The sequence below is a fragment of the Cuculus canorus genome, chromosome 2 (genome assembly GCF_017976375.1).
Source record: "Cuculus canorus isolate bCucCan1 chromosome 2, bCucCan1.pri, whole genome shotgun sequence".
Classification (NCBI taxonomy): domain Eukaryota; kingdom Metazoa; phylum Chordata; class Aves; order Cuculiformes; family Cuculidae; genus Cuculus; species Cuculus canorus.
Genome location: NC_071402.1, coordinates 9,957,009 through 9,974,451, shown reverse-complemented (window position 1 = coordinate 9,974,451; position 17,443 = coordinate 9,957,009). Strand labels below are relative to the sequence as shown.

General features: G+C 37.1%; 1 protein-coding gene across 1 annotated transcript in view; it reads right to left on the bottom strand.

The window, feature by feature from the left end:
* DNAAF11 (dynein axonemal assembly factor 11) overlaps positions 1 to 17,443 on the bottom strand; it is a 58,258-nt gene that overhangs the window by 24,698 nt on the left and 16,117 nt on the right. Inside the window, exons 8-13 of the mRNA XM_054059243.1 lie at positions 11,154 to 11,321; positions 8,178 to 8,255; positions 6,103 to 6,275; positions 4,915 to 5,114; positions 3,617 to 3,805; positions 503 to 580 (exon numbers count right to left, since the gene is read on the bottom strand). Of these exons, the coding sequence (XP_053915218.1) occupies positions 503 to 580; positions 3,617 to 3,805; positions 4,915 to 5,114; positions 6,103 to 6,275; positions 8,178 to 8,255; positions 11,154 to 11,321 (886 nt within the window). The remainder of the gene's footprint in view (positions 1 to 502; positions 581 to 3,616; positions 3,806 to 4,914; positions 5,115 to 6,102; positions 6,276 to 8,177; positions 8,256 to 11,153; positions 11,322 to 17,443) is intronic.

Here is a 17,443-nt window from a genome sequence, read left to right as displayed (position 1 = left end):
GTCGAGTCGCCTTCCCTGGAGGTGTTTAAGGAACGAGTGGATGAAGTGCTTAGGGACATGGTTTAGGGAGTGTTAGGAATGGTTGGACTCGATGATCCAATGGGTCCTTTCCAACCTTGTGATTCTGTGTGATTCTGTGATTCTGTGTCTGTGTGATTTGTCTTCAATAGTCAAACAAGATAAACCTTTTCCACTATCAACTTCAAGAAAGAGTGCCTTACCATAGAAGCAGTAAAACATCTTATATATTTTACAGAAAAACAAATTCTCCTGTCATTAAAGACCAAGATGTTAAATTTAACAACCTTCAACACTTTACTCACTGAAAAATAATTCTTTTTCCAGCATCAGAGCATAATTTATAAGTCCTTTTCTCACCAAGAATATAGTATTGCAACAAGAATTTGCCGTCCCTCTTATTTTATATTGGCACATATCTTTAAACAGTTGCCCATATCAACTATAAAGAGGTTAGCCTCTTTAACCTCTTAACCTTACATACTTAGGCACATTCACATTCAGAACTTTTCCTTCTGCAGTGACCAATGTCCGAAGAGGCTTCTCTTTCTTTTCTGATTCCCTAAACAAAACAGAAAGAAAAATAGTTTATAATTTTACATTCTGGTATATCATGCATGAAATCAAAAAAGAAAGAAGAGGACAATGAGAGGTAAGAGTTACTGGTATATGATGTTCAGGATAAAACTTATTTCAGGAACAAATTTAGTTATGTCCAATTGCACATTAAAAGCATATGGAGAGATGAGCAAATGCTCTGTAATATTACATCTTACATTGATAGTAACACCTGCATGTCACACTGTCCGTTATCAAACAGAAATATATCAAATGTATCTGGTACCATTTAAGAATTCAGTGGCTTACTTAAACACATAAAATGTGTTTTCTAGTTATGTATGGTCATACTAATCATGAGGTATCATTACTGATTTTATCTACGTGCAAGCAATTAAAACCATTTTTTATTCATGCTAACTTAATTACTTTTGCTGAACAAACGCTTGTCGTATCTCTAAATAGCCTGTCTATCAGGCCCTATTCTGCACTAGAAAAAGAATTTTTATGGTCAAAAGATTACAAGCAGCACCAAGTAAGATACAGTATGACCAAAGTGCATACACGTAGATAATTTTTTGATGGAGCTATTACCTTTTTCTTGCATTCTTCCTTCAAAAAATGCAATACATGTTGCTGATGGAGACTTTAATCTTCACTATCCATGTCTATCTATCAGCAATTAAATTATATCTAAGTTTCCTTTAGTACAATAAAAAGCTACCTTAAATTTATCTGCCAAAACAAAGCAGATTGCTGTAAGATCGTTAAGATGTATATCATAATATCAGTGTTTTCCTCCATAAATGATTAGAACACGAGCAAGAAAAGGTACACTAAGGAATCTTAATAACATGAAAACTAAAAATCTGCTTGCATCTAGGTAAAAAAGGTTATGTTTTCTTTAAAAATGCAGCAGTGTAATTGTCATTTTGCATTAACCCACTCTTCAGCTGGTCAATGTAGTGTGTATAGTTACCTCAGCTAGTATATGAAAAAAAACATGGCTCAAAAGGACAACAGCGATACATACTTTTTGTGTTCCTAAATCAATTTCTTACTAGAAGTTCAAGATTAATTGAACACTAAAGGAAAATCCCTAATGAGGGAAATAAGGTATGCAAGATTTAGAACTCCTTGGGGGAAAAAACACATAAAAAACAAGACTTGGTCTATAAATACAATGTATTTTAAGAAAATAAAACCATTCAAGTGGAGCTACTGTAATGACTACTTAGAAACTTCTGTTTAAGAAAAATCCACAACTATCCTCTGTTAAATACTATTTTACAGTATAAATCAGAGCATTGGTGTGGGATTTGTTGGCTAACAGTTTCTATACCTGAATACCTAATCATGATGCTTAAATGCAGACTGAATGAGTCAGCAGTCTGTTTTAAAGACGCTGTTCGCAGAAATGTGTCTGGAAATTATATCCTACCACCTCTTAGCTGTTAATAATCTGTTTCTAGATGAAATCCGTCATCTCATATGAACTATTTTAAGGCAAATTCAACCATATCATAATCACTAGGGTTTACAATATCTTGTTAACTTGTGTGAGATGAACTGGAAGGCCTTGTTCTGGAAAAGAGTAGCTAAAAGAGATCCTGTGTACTTTTCAGCTGAAACTGATTTTACACTTGTCTGAATTGTCTTTGAATGAAACTTTGAATGCAAGTACGCATTCATTTGTTGATAGCCAAAGCTGCTCCGTTTATTATCAACTGCCCAACTATATCCCAGCTGGCAAATTTAACATGTGCTAACATGTCACAGATCGGTTCAAATTCAGCATTGGTCTGATTGATTTCATGTCAATTTTATGCTACAATAAACACCCTTTTATACTGAGTAACTTATATTAAAGTTACATCCCAGCTCCTGTCTACCACCAAGGGTGATGTGAAATTTTCGGGGGCACTTTTCTGTTCTTAACTTTCTCATGCTACCTAAAAAAGTTCTCACTATCAAAACAAAATGGACCATGAAAGGATTTTTAACTCTCTTAAATGCTTTGAAATTTAGAAAAATCCTGAAAGGAATTATTCTATCTTTATTTTAAATATGTTTTGAATCTCCTTGAATATTTAGATGAAGCATTTGGAACACATCTACTTCTGACTGGAGCAAGGCATCCCCAAACACAGCAAAATTCTAACTTGCTAGCATCTGTGTTTCACAGTAGCTATTCTGGGAAAGCGCTAGACCTTGAATTAATAATAGCAACAAGTTATGCAGATTTACAAATTTCACGGAGAGTTCTCCAAAGGACTGCCTTTTTCAATATTTAGGCTTGAGAAAAATTTTAAAAGCATTAAAAACAACAGCTTTGTTTTTTGTTTAAAACCAAAAAAAAGACCTTTTTTACATTTGTGGAACTGATATGCCAGCAGCAAAAAAATATTTTTTGTCACTACCATCTGCATTAATTTTCCGTTGTCAGCGAAATCAGTGGCATCTTTTGAAAGTTTTAAAGGCTTTTTAGGGGCCAAACTTTTTCAGATTTACCATGCCAAATAGCATAGATAATATTAAGAATCCTATCACTCAGGACAAATACCTTTGATATAGTATGTGAAAAAAATTCTAAGTCACATAGAAAAGGTGTTTGAAATGCCACTTCTGCAAAAATTTTGTAGCATGGCCTGTAGGGCATTCATATAACGCAAATCACAATTCAGATATATGCTTTTAGGGAGAATATTAAACACTGAACTATACAAAACTTATAAGTTCGCTAACAGAAAAATGAAACTTCTGAAGTCTGTAAAATAGAGTTGAAAAAAGAAATTATATATAAAACCTCTCTTTGTAGAAAATCAAATTAAAGGGTATCAAATTGTAGAAAGGGAAACCAGGCAAAAAGAACAATCTGAATATTTTATTTACATTTTATCAACATATTTGCACAGGCAACAGGTGTTTAAGCTGCTAGTTCTCAATAATATTTAATGTGAGGCAGTTTCTTATCTCTGCTCTGTACCTTTGAAAATTTCTCCTTCCTTAATATATAGAATATATTAAAACAAAAACATACCTTTTATTTTCTTTAGCTCTCCGTTTTTCTTCAATATATCTGTGAGTTTCTAATCTAGATTCTGGAGTATATGGTGTAGGCTCCTCCCAGAATTTTCTGTCTTCTTCATCATATTCAACTGTTCTCCATATTTCTTGCTCTCTGTCTCTTTCTGCCTGATGGTTTTCTTTGTTCTGCAGGGAGTCTGGGCTACGCAAGTTTACACGGAAAATTATCCCAATGACATGAAGGCAGAGCAAGAGTACTTGCTCATCAATTCTTGCAATAACATTTGCGTAACCCAATACTAATAGCTGTACAATTTCTACCAAGAACAGTATCTTATAGATTTGGATCACATTCCCTGCCTGCTTCTTTCATCAATCAATGAAACATATTTTGACATAATGTTTTTCATTGACTTAACTAAGAAGTGATACCATGGTTATGCCTAACCCTCTAAACAACGATAGACAGTTCAACAGATCTAATTTTACAACTTTCAGGTGAAAGAAAACCGTCAGTTCTTGTGATGTTTAACTATTCCCAGTATCAGACAGTAGTAGATTAGAAATTTATAGGGTGGCAACATTTTAATAATGCATCTCCTCAGATGTAATCTTAGAATCTGAATGTTTTTCCCTCCTAAGCCTAAGCCTCTGTTCTCTTCAGAAATTCTCTATGAATATAGAGAAAAACCCTAAATTTATGATGCAGCCCTGATCTATGAAGACAAAATTCCATAGCCAGCTCCATGGAACTTAGACTCTATTGGATTAAAAGAAAGATGGATGGCAGCTGCAGTGGAAAATGACCCCAGACAAAAATCCTTCTGCTATCCAGGTAATCACAGTGATATTAGGTGGAAGAAGTATAGAAATCAATAGTCCATAGCCTTTTACATCTGAAAGGATCTGCAATATTCCATTGCAGTCTTTGTGTCCAATAATTCTAAAGCAAAAGAAATTATAACTGCTTTCTCTGGAACTCTTGCATCACCATAAACAAGAATTGCTGTCTGTTCTCCCGAAAGAAGCTGTCAGATACATTATTTTGTCACCCAGAAAATTTAGCTTGAAGTTTTGAGACAGAAATTCTATTGCATTGTCTGCAGGTCAGTAAATAATTATACTTGTAATTATATTTTTCATTAGAGATAATACGCATGAGGAGAAATAATTCTGCAAGAATCAACAATGAAGACAAACAAAAAATATGTAAGTGGAATTATAGAAAGTATTTAATGAGGAAACCCACAATTCTTACTGAAGAAAGAGAAGAATTATGTTTACTCATTAACTGTTGTTGCTTACTGTTACCTGTCAAACCCAAGCTTAGATTCCATTTGTTTCTGTTTCTTGCCCTTTCTTTCTTGCATCTTTATTTGAGCCTCTTCTTTTTCTCTGGCCCTTTTGAGAAGGTAAGCTTGTTCCTGTTCTCTGATTTTCTGTTTCAGTTCTGGATAGTTTTGAAGTGCTTGAATCCTCTCTGAGCGTTCTATTTCTTTACTATCCAAATACTTCCCAAGGGAAAAAAAAAAGTCAAGAGACATGTGAGAATTTTAAAAAGTGTTTAAATCAATAAACTCATTAAACTGTAGGTTAATTTTGCTAGATTACTTTTTACTTTCTGTATAAAACTAAAACCACACCTTCCATACCTTCCTAATACTGTGTAAGTTATACTCTATTAAAAAGTATTAACAAAAACTTGCTATCCAGTCTGGAAACGGTTACGTGTGTCTGAGAGCTGGCTTTGCATGTTCCAGGAATTTCGGTTGGTCTTATTAGACTGTGTAGTAGAGAGAACCCCTTTAGCTCTTTCTGATATTTGCCTGACCTTGATTCACCCTATGAAACTATGACAATATTATTTATTAGAATAAGTGTTAGTTCACTGCCAACTAAGTGAGCTGGATCTGAGCAACTGTTCATACTTCTCCAAGGGAAATTGTGAGAGCATATTTCAGGACTGAGACTGTCAGTTTTGATGTCAGGAAACCACTACTTCATTGCATCATTGCACAAAACCTCAGTCACAAGTTACATGTCTATAGTGATGCAATACAGTGCATTTTTACATCAGTTTCTGTCTTTCTACTGCATTACACTGTTGGTTTGGTACACAGTGTTGGTATTGTACCAACAAGCTGGTAACTTTCTGCACTTATGAAAATAATTTAAAAATACATTTTCTATACAAAAAAAATAGATAAAAAGCCATAATGTACAGTGTATTTCCTTTTTTAGAAATTTGTTTAAGGATCTCCAATGAAAATAAAAGAAAAATTAATAAATGCATGTGGTTTAGTCAAAACAGAACCAATTTATTATCACATTATTTATTGTAGTCATTTATTCTTCAGAATAGAATTTAATTTCCTGTGGACAGTATGAAAAACATTTGTAGTCTTCCCACCACAGGCATTTATTTCATTTGAGATTAGTATGCCCAGTCAACAATGCCATTTATTGATTTAGATATAAATTTAATTTCTAAAATCTTACCTTTAGTTGATGAAGAGTTGCCACCACAAATTGTCTATAACCTTCAAATTCAGTACATGGGTTACCCACTAGAAACAGTTCCTTCAGATGTATATTAGATTTTAGGGCTTCAGTACTGGAGAGTTCACCAATAAAGTTTGCTGTTAGGTCAAGTTTCTTCAGTTCTTCACAGCCTGTTTGAAAAAAACATAACTCAGTTTATCCATGAGATAAATGTACATGACATACACAGACAGAAACACACACATATGCACACATTTGGATAAAAACTGTCTGCATTTGTTATCTGTATACCGATTTCACCCTATCAAAATACATCTTCTCCAAGTCACAAGTGAAAGAGTGACTCACAGCTTAAGTTTATGAAGTCACAATATTTAAAGAAAGAAAAAACCCTCAATAGAATGCAAAATATCAAAACTTATTATTGGTTTCATCACCATCAAAACATTGTAGTCAGTGCTTGTATACTAGATGTGCTATTAAACTTTTCATTTACAGATATACTAGACTTCAGTTTTATCAATCTAAGTGTCTTGGTGAGACTTCACCATATGGCTAGAAGATATTCTAACTAATTCAGGTAAGCAGGATCAATTATGGGTTTCATTTCTGTGTACTGTTAAACTTAGCTAACATTATTCAAGTGTAAAGATAAGGTTTTCTATAACTTCAAGTCAAGATGAGTTTTTTCTCTCTATGGACTCAGCTAACATAATAAATACTCTATCACTGGTTAAATTGCAAAGATGGATGAGAAAATGTTAGCAAAAACAAGTCATTATAAATGGAAACTCTACATTAGCTAACAAAGTGCTCTGGGAAATCTGGATCCAAAATTTATCAGCCTCTCTTTTTATCATAATCTGTCCATGCATCATAACCTCGACTCTAAGAGTAAAAAAGTTTAGCTAAAAGAAAGCTAACTTTAGTGTTCATCATTATAATAACTTCTCCTTTGCGGGTCTCATTTGGAAGTATTTTATGCATAATGGAGCTGAAAGAAAATAAATGTCTCGATATGATTTATTAGGTGATGTAAATAACCCAATTTTTTGCAAGCTTCACTCCCGAAGGTTCTGACCTTTAAGTAAATGACAAATCACAGTAATAAATAATGCAGCCTGATAAGAGAACTTAAAATTTATTGGAGTGAAAATAGATGCAAGTTTCTCAACAAATAGTCAAATATGTAATGTACTACTTATTTATTAAACTTTTCCAAATTTGTGTTTAGCCTATGTGCTTACCCTTTTATTTGATTTAAACCATAGTCTTGAATCAGCTTGTAGACTTAAAAAAACCCAAAAACAACAACCAGACTACGAAACAAAACATTTTAAAGATTCGGAAACTGGCCTAATCAGTAGCAAGAATGAGAAAGAAATCAAGTCAGAAATTATTCAAGTAATACAGAACGTGTCTATGGGCAACTCTTAGATTTTGGTCTTGGAAAATGCTAGATATTTGCACATGCAATTATAGTGACAGGATAAAGAATCAAACGTGGATAAAACAGGCGAGACTTCATGTAATGACAGAGAAAAGAATCTTCTGAGAAACTTTTCAAAAATGCCCAAAACTGCCAACGTAGCCTATGCAAAGAGCAGAACCTGCTTCTGTAGGATACTTGGTTGTTGAAGCGAAGGTGGCTGTTGAATCATTACACAAGAAAGACCTTCAGCTGCCTGCATAGCATTAAAAAAAAGAAACTCGCATTACTCCACCTAACTTGCAGTAACAAACTGTCTTATCTTTAAAGCAGGAAAATACCACTTTGGATTCCTGCTTTGTCAAGTATTGAAGAATAAAGCTATCGCAACTGGCAACACTGGTGAAAAAGTATGCAAAAAGTGAGTTAAATTACATTTAAGAAAGTTCTAAATCAAAACTGCAGCATTAGGAAGCATTTGCTACAAAGAAGCATTTGTTGAAATGCTGCACTCAAGAAGGCTCTGAGTATCAACAAAGTACCTTCACTAGAGGGCACACTTAAGGGCTTCCACTCTCTTTTACGCTGTCACAACCTAAGTGTTTCCATATGGAAAGGAAAAATGGTTTGTTTAAAATCTGACCTTCTAGATTTTCAATTCTTTCAATGTTGTTCAAAGCTACATTCAAATATTCCAGCTTCTTTAATTTGCTCACATTTTCTGTAACAAAGCATAGATAGGTTATTTTTTCTTCATTGGAAAAGCCATTATTGTTTTACTTGCTCACTTTACTTCAAAGAAACAATCAAGCAGAAAAATTGGACAGATAAATTAGAATATGTATCAGATTACTGTACATTTATATTATAATATTAATAAAAGACAAAACAAAAAAATTCTCTGAAAATAAATATTTATTTTTTTTAAAAATAAGTGAAAAGAAATAAGGAAGGTTATAAACACACTTTACTAGCACAAATCCATAAAACAAGTATATAAAGCAAGAGGATTGGTGAAGAAGTATGGTGAAACATCCTATTTGTCATGAAACTCAGACAGGATCGTACCGTACTTAGTCAAGCTTTATAAAATGAAAAATTTAACACTCACTTATATAGAAAAGATTCGCTCTGTATGTATTTCATTTTAAAAGATTTCTTATTTTGATGGTTAATACAAGAATCTTCTCCCTTTGTAAAAAATTTTCAAAGAGGGCTTATAAGGCTTATAGTATGAACAAAGTTACACATACATATCCACATGCCTTTCTAATCTGGAATCTAACCTGAATTATTTTCACCATCGTTTATTGAAATTAGCAGGTTTACAATATCTGGGCTTGTGTCAGAATGGCTAGCATTTTTTCCTTTGAATACACAAAGAGGGCAAAGAGGGAATGTGGTAGCAACAATTTTCATCAGTCCCAAAAATGTGTGAAGAATGCAAATACCATTGGAGATGCAGGACACACAGATCAGAGACACAACTCTGAGAGAAGCTACTGAGTACAACTTGCATTAGGGTTCACCAATTTCTACCCAGTCTTTCAAAGATCTGACCAGAAAATCTATCCAATAAAGTCATAAAGTTTGCCTCAAACTCTAATTCACAAGCTGCACTGATTAATGGCTGTACAAACTGTCCCTGCTGTGACAAACAAAGAAATTCAAGCAGAGCTTCATCTGACCAACACAGATCATATCTACAGCTGAGTTAGTTGTCTAGACTCCTCTATAATCAATGAAGACATATAGGCTCTTCAAGGTGCAATTTGTCTTATCTGAAACTGGCTGTCTAGAACCAGTGAACAAAATCATCCTCAAAAATAGGTCTTTTCTTCACCTTTGGTTAAAAAGTGAGGCTACTGAAAATGCCTAAGACATAGATGCCTAAAAGTTTCATGGTGTGAATCCTACTGCTTAGTTTACTAAGACCTTGGAGAGATATTTTCTTCATAATTCACAAACAGATGACAAAATTAATTTCTCAGCAAGGACTTGTACAGTTTAGGCTGGCTGTTCATTTTTCTGATGATATTTCTGTAACGGCAGTGCCTGTACACATGAAAATGTGAGAGAGACAAGTGTTGAAGCCAACATTATCTTGTGGGATTTTTCCATTTATAGAAAGGAATTGAACCAGGACTCATCCATGCAGTGGATGCCTTATAGTTTGCTGATAAGTAGTCAAGTCTGATCTTGAGAGCTGAATAAAGATTTCTTTTAAGAAGAAAAAAACCAGTTCCCAATAGAGCCAATATAAACCATTAGGCTATGATATTCTGAAGTGTGCTTGGAACCCCTGCGTGCTCCACATGGACATGTTGGTATCCACTAGGAAGAATCATTTCTCAAATTCAGTACCTTGTAACACGACCCTTACTGGCGACCCTTTTGGTAACTACTCATATAGTGCTCTTTTTTTTTTTTCCCCCTGTTTTTTACTAAGGCATTACCTCAGAAAGCTGTTAATGTTATACAAGAATGTATGAAGTAGGAAGTTGCACACTTTTCCAACTCCTACAGTTCAATTAAGTTAACACAAAAATTGAATGTCTCAAAAATGAGATTGCTGAAAAAAAATCTTGTTTCCAAAAAGCAATAACCTGAAGGGTAATATAGCATACTAATCTAGAGGAGGTATGAATGTTCACAAAGGAATGAGATTAAATCTGGTGCCTTAGTAAGGACACAGTAACAGAGAAAAATACCAACTTATTTTAATCCCACCTATTATGTGACAGAGCAGCATATGGCAGTTTCAAAAGCCTTATTCTCTCTGGGAGAAGATTCCTCCACTCAAAAAAATGCAGATGTTATCAATACAGATACTAGTAAGAGTTTCCTGACGAGCCTCTTCAGAGGATTTAAAGTCTTTTCCTACATGTCCTGAGCACAAAATTTCACCCTAAAACTTTAGAATTCTTTTCTTCCTCTTAAGTAACTTTAAAGAAAGGTGCTAATACAATTTCTGAGCACTTCTGACTTCCCATTCTTCACCTGCACACTATCTGTAGAGTCTAAAACTTTCCAACCCAGGGCCTGATGTCTTATCTTTCTGTAGAGAGCCCGGCAAGCATGTGAACCACAAATGAAATTACACCTTCTATGGTGCTGGAAGACCATTGAGACATCACAGTAAAAAGTTGTCTTTATGCACAAGAGTATTTTTATCTGGATAAAAATTATTTCATTATCAACAAAAAAATATCATTTGTATAAAAATCAAATTTAGAAATAAGCCTGAAGAGATCTCATCCTAGGATATAACAGTCCGCAATATATGCTAAAGTGTTTGTCTCTCTGTTTGCCACAAAGAAAGGATATTTAAGTTATATCTTGATTTATGATATTTTAATCAATAAAAGGTGTTCCACATTCATATTCTAGTGACTTGTACCTTAGTATTGTCTTTTTCAGTTAATATTTCTCTTGCAAATTTCTTAACTTCTTAGAAATTTACTAGGGAGACAGAAAAGGAACCTTGTGGGAGCAGCTCCACAGTGAACTTTTCCATGGTTACTCTACATTCCCTTAAAGTATAACACAATATTTTTCCCTGATTTCAAATTATGCATATAAATCTATTTAAAAAGAAATATATCCAGAAAACACTTACCAATTTTTGGAATGAGATTATTCTGAAGATAGAGAATTTTTAATTCTCTACACCATTTGTCAAGATATTCTATTTTCTCTATTTCCTGCTGATGTAAAGAGATTTCTTCCAGTGAAAAAATTTCACAGTTGTTATGTTCTGCACGTCTTCTAACAAGATCTTCAGTGACTGAAAAAAACATTAGGTGTTATATCTCCCTTTAGTCATTTTCTGCCATCTGACTTATGAACAACTCATAAAATCATTAAAATCTTTTGTTCCACCATACTAAATAGATATCCAGTAGGAACACAAGCAGAATTAAAATCTGCTAGAAAAGACATCAAGTACCAAGTAACTTCAGCCTGCCCTGCCACAGTAAACATCTTCTCTGAAACACACTCATGTCACCTGCAACATTTAGAAAAATCCATAAGAAAACTGCTGAGTCTTCCATAAGACTGTGTTATACAACCCTTGCAGAAATTAATCCAGCACCCAGTATTTTCAGAATTGCTCAGGTTGCAGATTGATTCATGTAGACAAGCAATGGAGTGTTTTATGTTCTTTTATTTCCTGATGCCAGATGTTCACAAAAAGTAAGCTAGCTACAGTGTGTCATCATATTCTTCTGCCAGCAGTGTGTGCACAGAATTAAGCAGGATGAATTCTGAAAGTGGGCAGTTATTTATTTTCATTTTTACTGCTTGAGGTAAAGACATAACTCATTCATGCTTATAAATGTTTATGTTACAGTGAAATTTAATCCTAGGTATTTCTTAAGCACTACCAGCTCAGTAGCAGCCAGCAAAGGAGTTTCAGTGGCTGAAAGACACCAGAGACCTGGGTTCAGAATTTTCACATAGTAATGTTTAATGGCAGACAGTCTTTCAAACACTGAAAAGGCTCTATATAAATGAAGGTAAAGAAATTCTACGAGAAGCAGTGAGAACTCTTGAGGTAGATGCTATTACTTTTTTTCCAGCCCACTGCACCAAAAAAAACCACAAGCATTTTCCTCTCCTTGACAAGCAGTGAACTATAGTGAAGTACTGATTGAAAAAAACAGGGTTTTATCAAATTAGCATGGGTATTTCCATGATTGTTAATGCTGAAAAAAGGGCTAGCAAGCCTTTCAAAAAGATTATGAAGAAAGATAAGTAAAACTTATAAATATACAAATATAAAAACAAATAAAAATACAGATACAAATATAAAACCAAATATAAATACAAATATAAAAACAATTTCTTCCTACCATGCATTAAATAAAAATATTCTTTTATTGCTTCTTTGTCTCAGGGACATTTTGTGAAATCATCCAGTTTTATTAGAGATGCTGGAATGGCCGCACACGTTCACACGGACTGGTCTGTCACAAGCTGGGTAAAATACGTACTAGCATAGCCCAAACTTGTGCATGTCAGAGCAGCTCCATTATCTACAGCCTTTGGGAAAGAGACTAAACTGGTTTTGTTTATATTATTCACAGATGAGCAGGGTTGAACCTTCTGTCTCATCTGACATGATTTACAGAATGATATAACAGTGATACTGATATTGATGTAAGAGGGGATCCTGTCTGCATGTAAAACATACCAGGAAAGGTGTCTTTCTTTTAATCATGTTAGGCAGGTTTACTGCATCCAACCAGCCATTTTCCCTTCAACAGCCCATTGATTAAACTAACAGAGAATATAGAAAAAAAAATTGCCAATAATCATGACTGAATATTTTAGTCTTCACAGAATATAAAAAAAAACAAAAATTGGCATTTCTAATAGGCTACTTGGCAAATCTGCTTGAAATTAACAAAACCAAAATAGCGTGCTTACTAAAGTATTTAGTGGTAGAGCTTTCAGTGCTGCTATTTCCAGTGCAAACAGGTATTTTTGAGCAAGAAAACAGCAATATTCCACAGTCTGCATACATACCCATTGGAAACAAAACCCTTTATACACAAAGAAGCCATACAAACTATTCTAGACAGAATTTTATTACATTCAGATTTCCATTTTCTGATGAAAAGAAAATTGAAGTGATTGTTGCAGTGATTATGCAAAAATGTCCACTTTCATTACCAGACAGTTTGCAAAGCAGGGACAATCATTCCCAACAGAAGCTACGATGGAGCTTTTGAGGCCTATTTTGTGGACCTGCAACAGGGAACTGAGTGAATATTTTGACATTTTGTAAGACATCTAGTTTATTTAAGAGGAACGAGGGAAAAAAACTTGCAAGGGAAAACAACAATTTTAAATAACAGCTTTCCCAGGATATTGACAAAACATATTGTAACATTACTTCTCACTGACAAGTTTATTAACCGGATTATCTGATGTTGCAGTAATAGGAGCCAATCACAGCTACTCCCATGTTCCCACAAAAACAGGACAAAGTAAGAGATGGCATCCATCAACTGAAGATAAGAGCAGATCTTAAAGATCTTACAGCTGGGCTTCCGAAAATTACATCTTTTACAGAAAAAAAAAGAGCAGATACAAAGGAAAGTCTTAATGCCATGGAAAGAATAAGCAGGTGGATGCCTGCAGGCATAACAAGAAACAGGAGGGGAACCTGCTTTTCAGAAAAGTGAACTATTTAGCCATTATTTTAAGACTCAAATTCATACCACGCTGTTCAGGAGATGAAGCCATTCTCCTTCAGGCAGTGCCTCACAGCAGGCATCTGCCAGCTTCATGCAGAGAGACGGAGTTCCTTTCCAAAGCACTATTTTAGCTCAGTAAGGGACTGGCAGTCCAGTGACAGTACACAGGCAAAACAGATTACGGGTAAAATCACAGAGGGAGGGAATTCCTCAGCAGTTTCTTTCCTGAGAGGTATGTATGAGCACTCAGCCTTTTAGGTTACACTGCTTTACCTCTACAAGATTATGGATTCATAAGTAGCAGTGTGGTATATTTTAACCTCATTCAGGTTTTTTCACATCTCTGATAATGCATCTGCATTGGCTACTTTTACCTACAAAAAAAAAATTACTATGTGGCATTGAAAATTGGTGATGGCAGTGTTATACTCCTGAGCAAACTGATATGACCTGCTATGTAGAATGCAGTGTCTGTACTAATGCCTAATCTAATTACACAAATTAATTAACAGAAAAGTCCTCGGTTTGTGATATTTAAGGAATAAAACAATGAAAGCTGCAGAAGACCAGCATCTGGTCAGCACTTCAGGAGCCAAAAAAGATGGGAGGTTACGATCACCCTTATTTTGAACCTTATATGGAAACTTCAAAGGGGGCAGGTGCCAACGAAATACAGTAGAGGGCTTCTTTGCAGACCTTAGACTCGATCATAGAATCGCAGAATCATAGAATCATAGAATAGTTAGGGTTGGAAGGCACCTTAAAGATCATCTAGTTCCAACTCCCCTGCCATGGGCAGGGACATCCCACTAGATCAGGCTGCCCAAGGCCCCATCCAACCTGGCCCTGAACACCTCCAGGGATGGGGCATCCACAACTTCTGTGGGAAATCTGTTCCTGTGTCTCACTACTCTCGTAGTGAAGAAATTCTTCCTAATGTCTAGTCTAAATCTGCCCCACTCCAGTTTAAGACCATTGCCCCTTGTCCTATCACTAAAAGCCTTGGTAAACAGCCCCTCCCCAGCTTTCTTGTAGGCCCCCTTCAGGTACTGGAAGGTCACTATAAGGTCTCCTCAGAGCTGTGTCCAGGCTGAACAAGCCCAACTCTCTCAGCCTGTCCTCATAGGGAAGGTGCTCCAGCCCTCCGATCATCCTTGTGGCCCTCCTCTGGACTTGTTCCAACAGTTCCATATCCTTCTTATGCTGAGGATTCCAGAACCAGACACAATACTCCAGATGAGGCCTCACAAGAGAGGAATGGAGGGGCCCCCTCGACCTGCTGGCCACGCTTCTTTTGATGCAGCTCAGGATACGGTTGGCCTTCTGGGCTGTGAGCACATGTTGCCAGCTCATGTCGAGCTTCTCATCAATCAGCACCCGCAAGTCCTTCTCTGCAGAGCCGCTCCCAATCTCATCAACCCCCATCCTGTATTGAAAACATGGACTGCCCCAGCCCAGGTGTAGGACCTTGTACTTGGCCTTGTTGAACCTCATGATGTTCTCACAAGCCCATTTCTCCAGCCTCTATGATTCTATGATATGCTAGGAGGATCGATCCCCGCTTATATCTGGTGCCATAATAATAGAACACCTGCTTCTTAAGCCCCCAGCTGGTGTTCAGAAGTTTCTTTTCCCAATTTTGGTGACCAAAGGGCAGGGTAGACAGCCTAAAGCCCAGATCAAACCGAGGAGAGGAGAGGAGAGGAGAGGAGAGGAGAGGAGAGGAGAGGAGAGGAGAGGAGAGGAGAGGAGAGGAGAGGAGAGGAGAGGAGAGGAGAGGAGAGGAGAGGAGAGGAGAGGAGAGGAGAGGAGAGGAGAGGAGAGGAGAGGAGAGGAGAGGAGAGGAGAGGAGAGGAGAGGAGAGGAGAGGAGAGGAGAGGAGAGGAGAGGAGAGGAGAGGAGAGGAGAGGAGAGGAGAGGAGAGGAGAGGAGAGGAGAGGAGAGGAGAGGAGAGGAGAGGAGAGGAGAGGAGAGGAGAGGAGAGGAGAGGAGAGGAGAGGAGAGGAGAGGAGAGGAGAGGAGAGGAGAGGAGAGGAGAGGAGAGGAGAGGAGAGGAGAGGAGAGGAGAGGAGAGGAGAGGAGAGGAGAGGAGAGGAGAGGAGAGGAGAGGAGAGGAGAGGAGAGGAGAGGAGAGGAGAGGAGAGGAGAGGAGAGGAGAGGAGAGGGAGAGGAGAGAGGGACAGCTTCCAGGGTAGTATAGGGAGCCCAGCAAAGGTAGAAAGAGGGAACACGGTGGGCAGGGAGTGGGGCAGGTGATGGGAAGGAGTAGAGGAGAGCGGGAAGAGGAGGGAAGTGGCTCTGGGCGACACTCACTCCGCACCATGGCCGCCCACAGCTTCCCGTCGCCGCTACCGGACGCCGCAGCGTTGCCGTGGCAATGGGGGCGGGCGGGATGCGGGAGGGATGAGAGATGGATGCTGGGAGGGATGCGGGAGGAATGAGAGGTGGATGCGGGGAGATGCGGGAGGGATGAGAGGTGGATGCGGGGGGGATGCGGGAGGGATGAGAGGTGCATGCGGAGGGGATGCTGGGAGGGATGCAGACTCTTCCCTTTATTCGACGCCGTTTTCTCACAGGGCACCCTCCTGGCCCCCTCCTTTTACCTGGGATATTCTCCCGGTGTGTGGTCACCACAAAATGTCTCTTGCCATGACATTGAACTCATGGATCGGTTCAAGCAGCAGCCTAAGGTTTGCCGGGCTCTGGACAAGGATATTATTCCCTCCTGCACGTTTCTGTGGAGCCTCTCCTGCCCTTATCACACTACAACTTCCCTATTGGTTACTTCTCGCAAATATAACAAGTAAGAATTATGGCTGGAGGCCTCAGGCATGAAATTCTCATGTCTGACATTTTCTGTTTTGCGGTTAATATAATTGAAGGAAGGAATAAATCATTATGTTAAGGGAATGAATCAGCATAAGCAATAATAAGAATAATAATTAGAAATCTTGGCCAGCTTGCAATTAGAAAGAATCTGATTGTAACAGGAGTTTAGCATGTTTACTAGTTGAAAGAAGGAACAAATCAAGTACTGAAAGGACAGTCCTGCGGCAGGAACAAAGGACAGACCTGAGCTCACCAAGAGGACGCAATGAGGAAGGAGATAACATAAAGACCATCAGAGGCTTTCAAAGACACAAAGAAACTGTGATGTGCATACAAGAGTGGGTGACTATGATCATAAATTCCTGGAAAAACATGTTTTCAGGAAACGATATAGATATGTATGTTTAACCAGTATTTCCTGAAATCTATATGAGTATGTATGTTTAACCAGTATGAAAGTCGTTTAATCAGTCTCAATAGTTGGACATATTAGGTGGATTACCCCATGTGTAGCCCAGCAACATTTATTAAAGGAATACCTGCTTAATAATCAAATTGGCATTGATTATTGAGTTTAGCTTTTCATGGCATCATAATGACGTAGCATTGCTTCACATAAGCAATAACTTCACATAACTTCATTAAGTTCCCTATCGATAAAGTTTTTGCACTTTAAACCTTCAAAGAAACTGGATGGGACTACACGTTTCAAGACATGGCTGATGAACCTTACAGAGTCCTTCATCTTGTCCTGATCTGGTGGCCACCAGTTTGAGTTCAGTCAAATTCAGGGAGAAAAGTATTCTGACTGTATGTTTGGTCACAAACTAATAAAATTGAAGGGTTCATGGTTAGATTTAAACTCATATTGTCT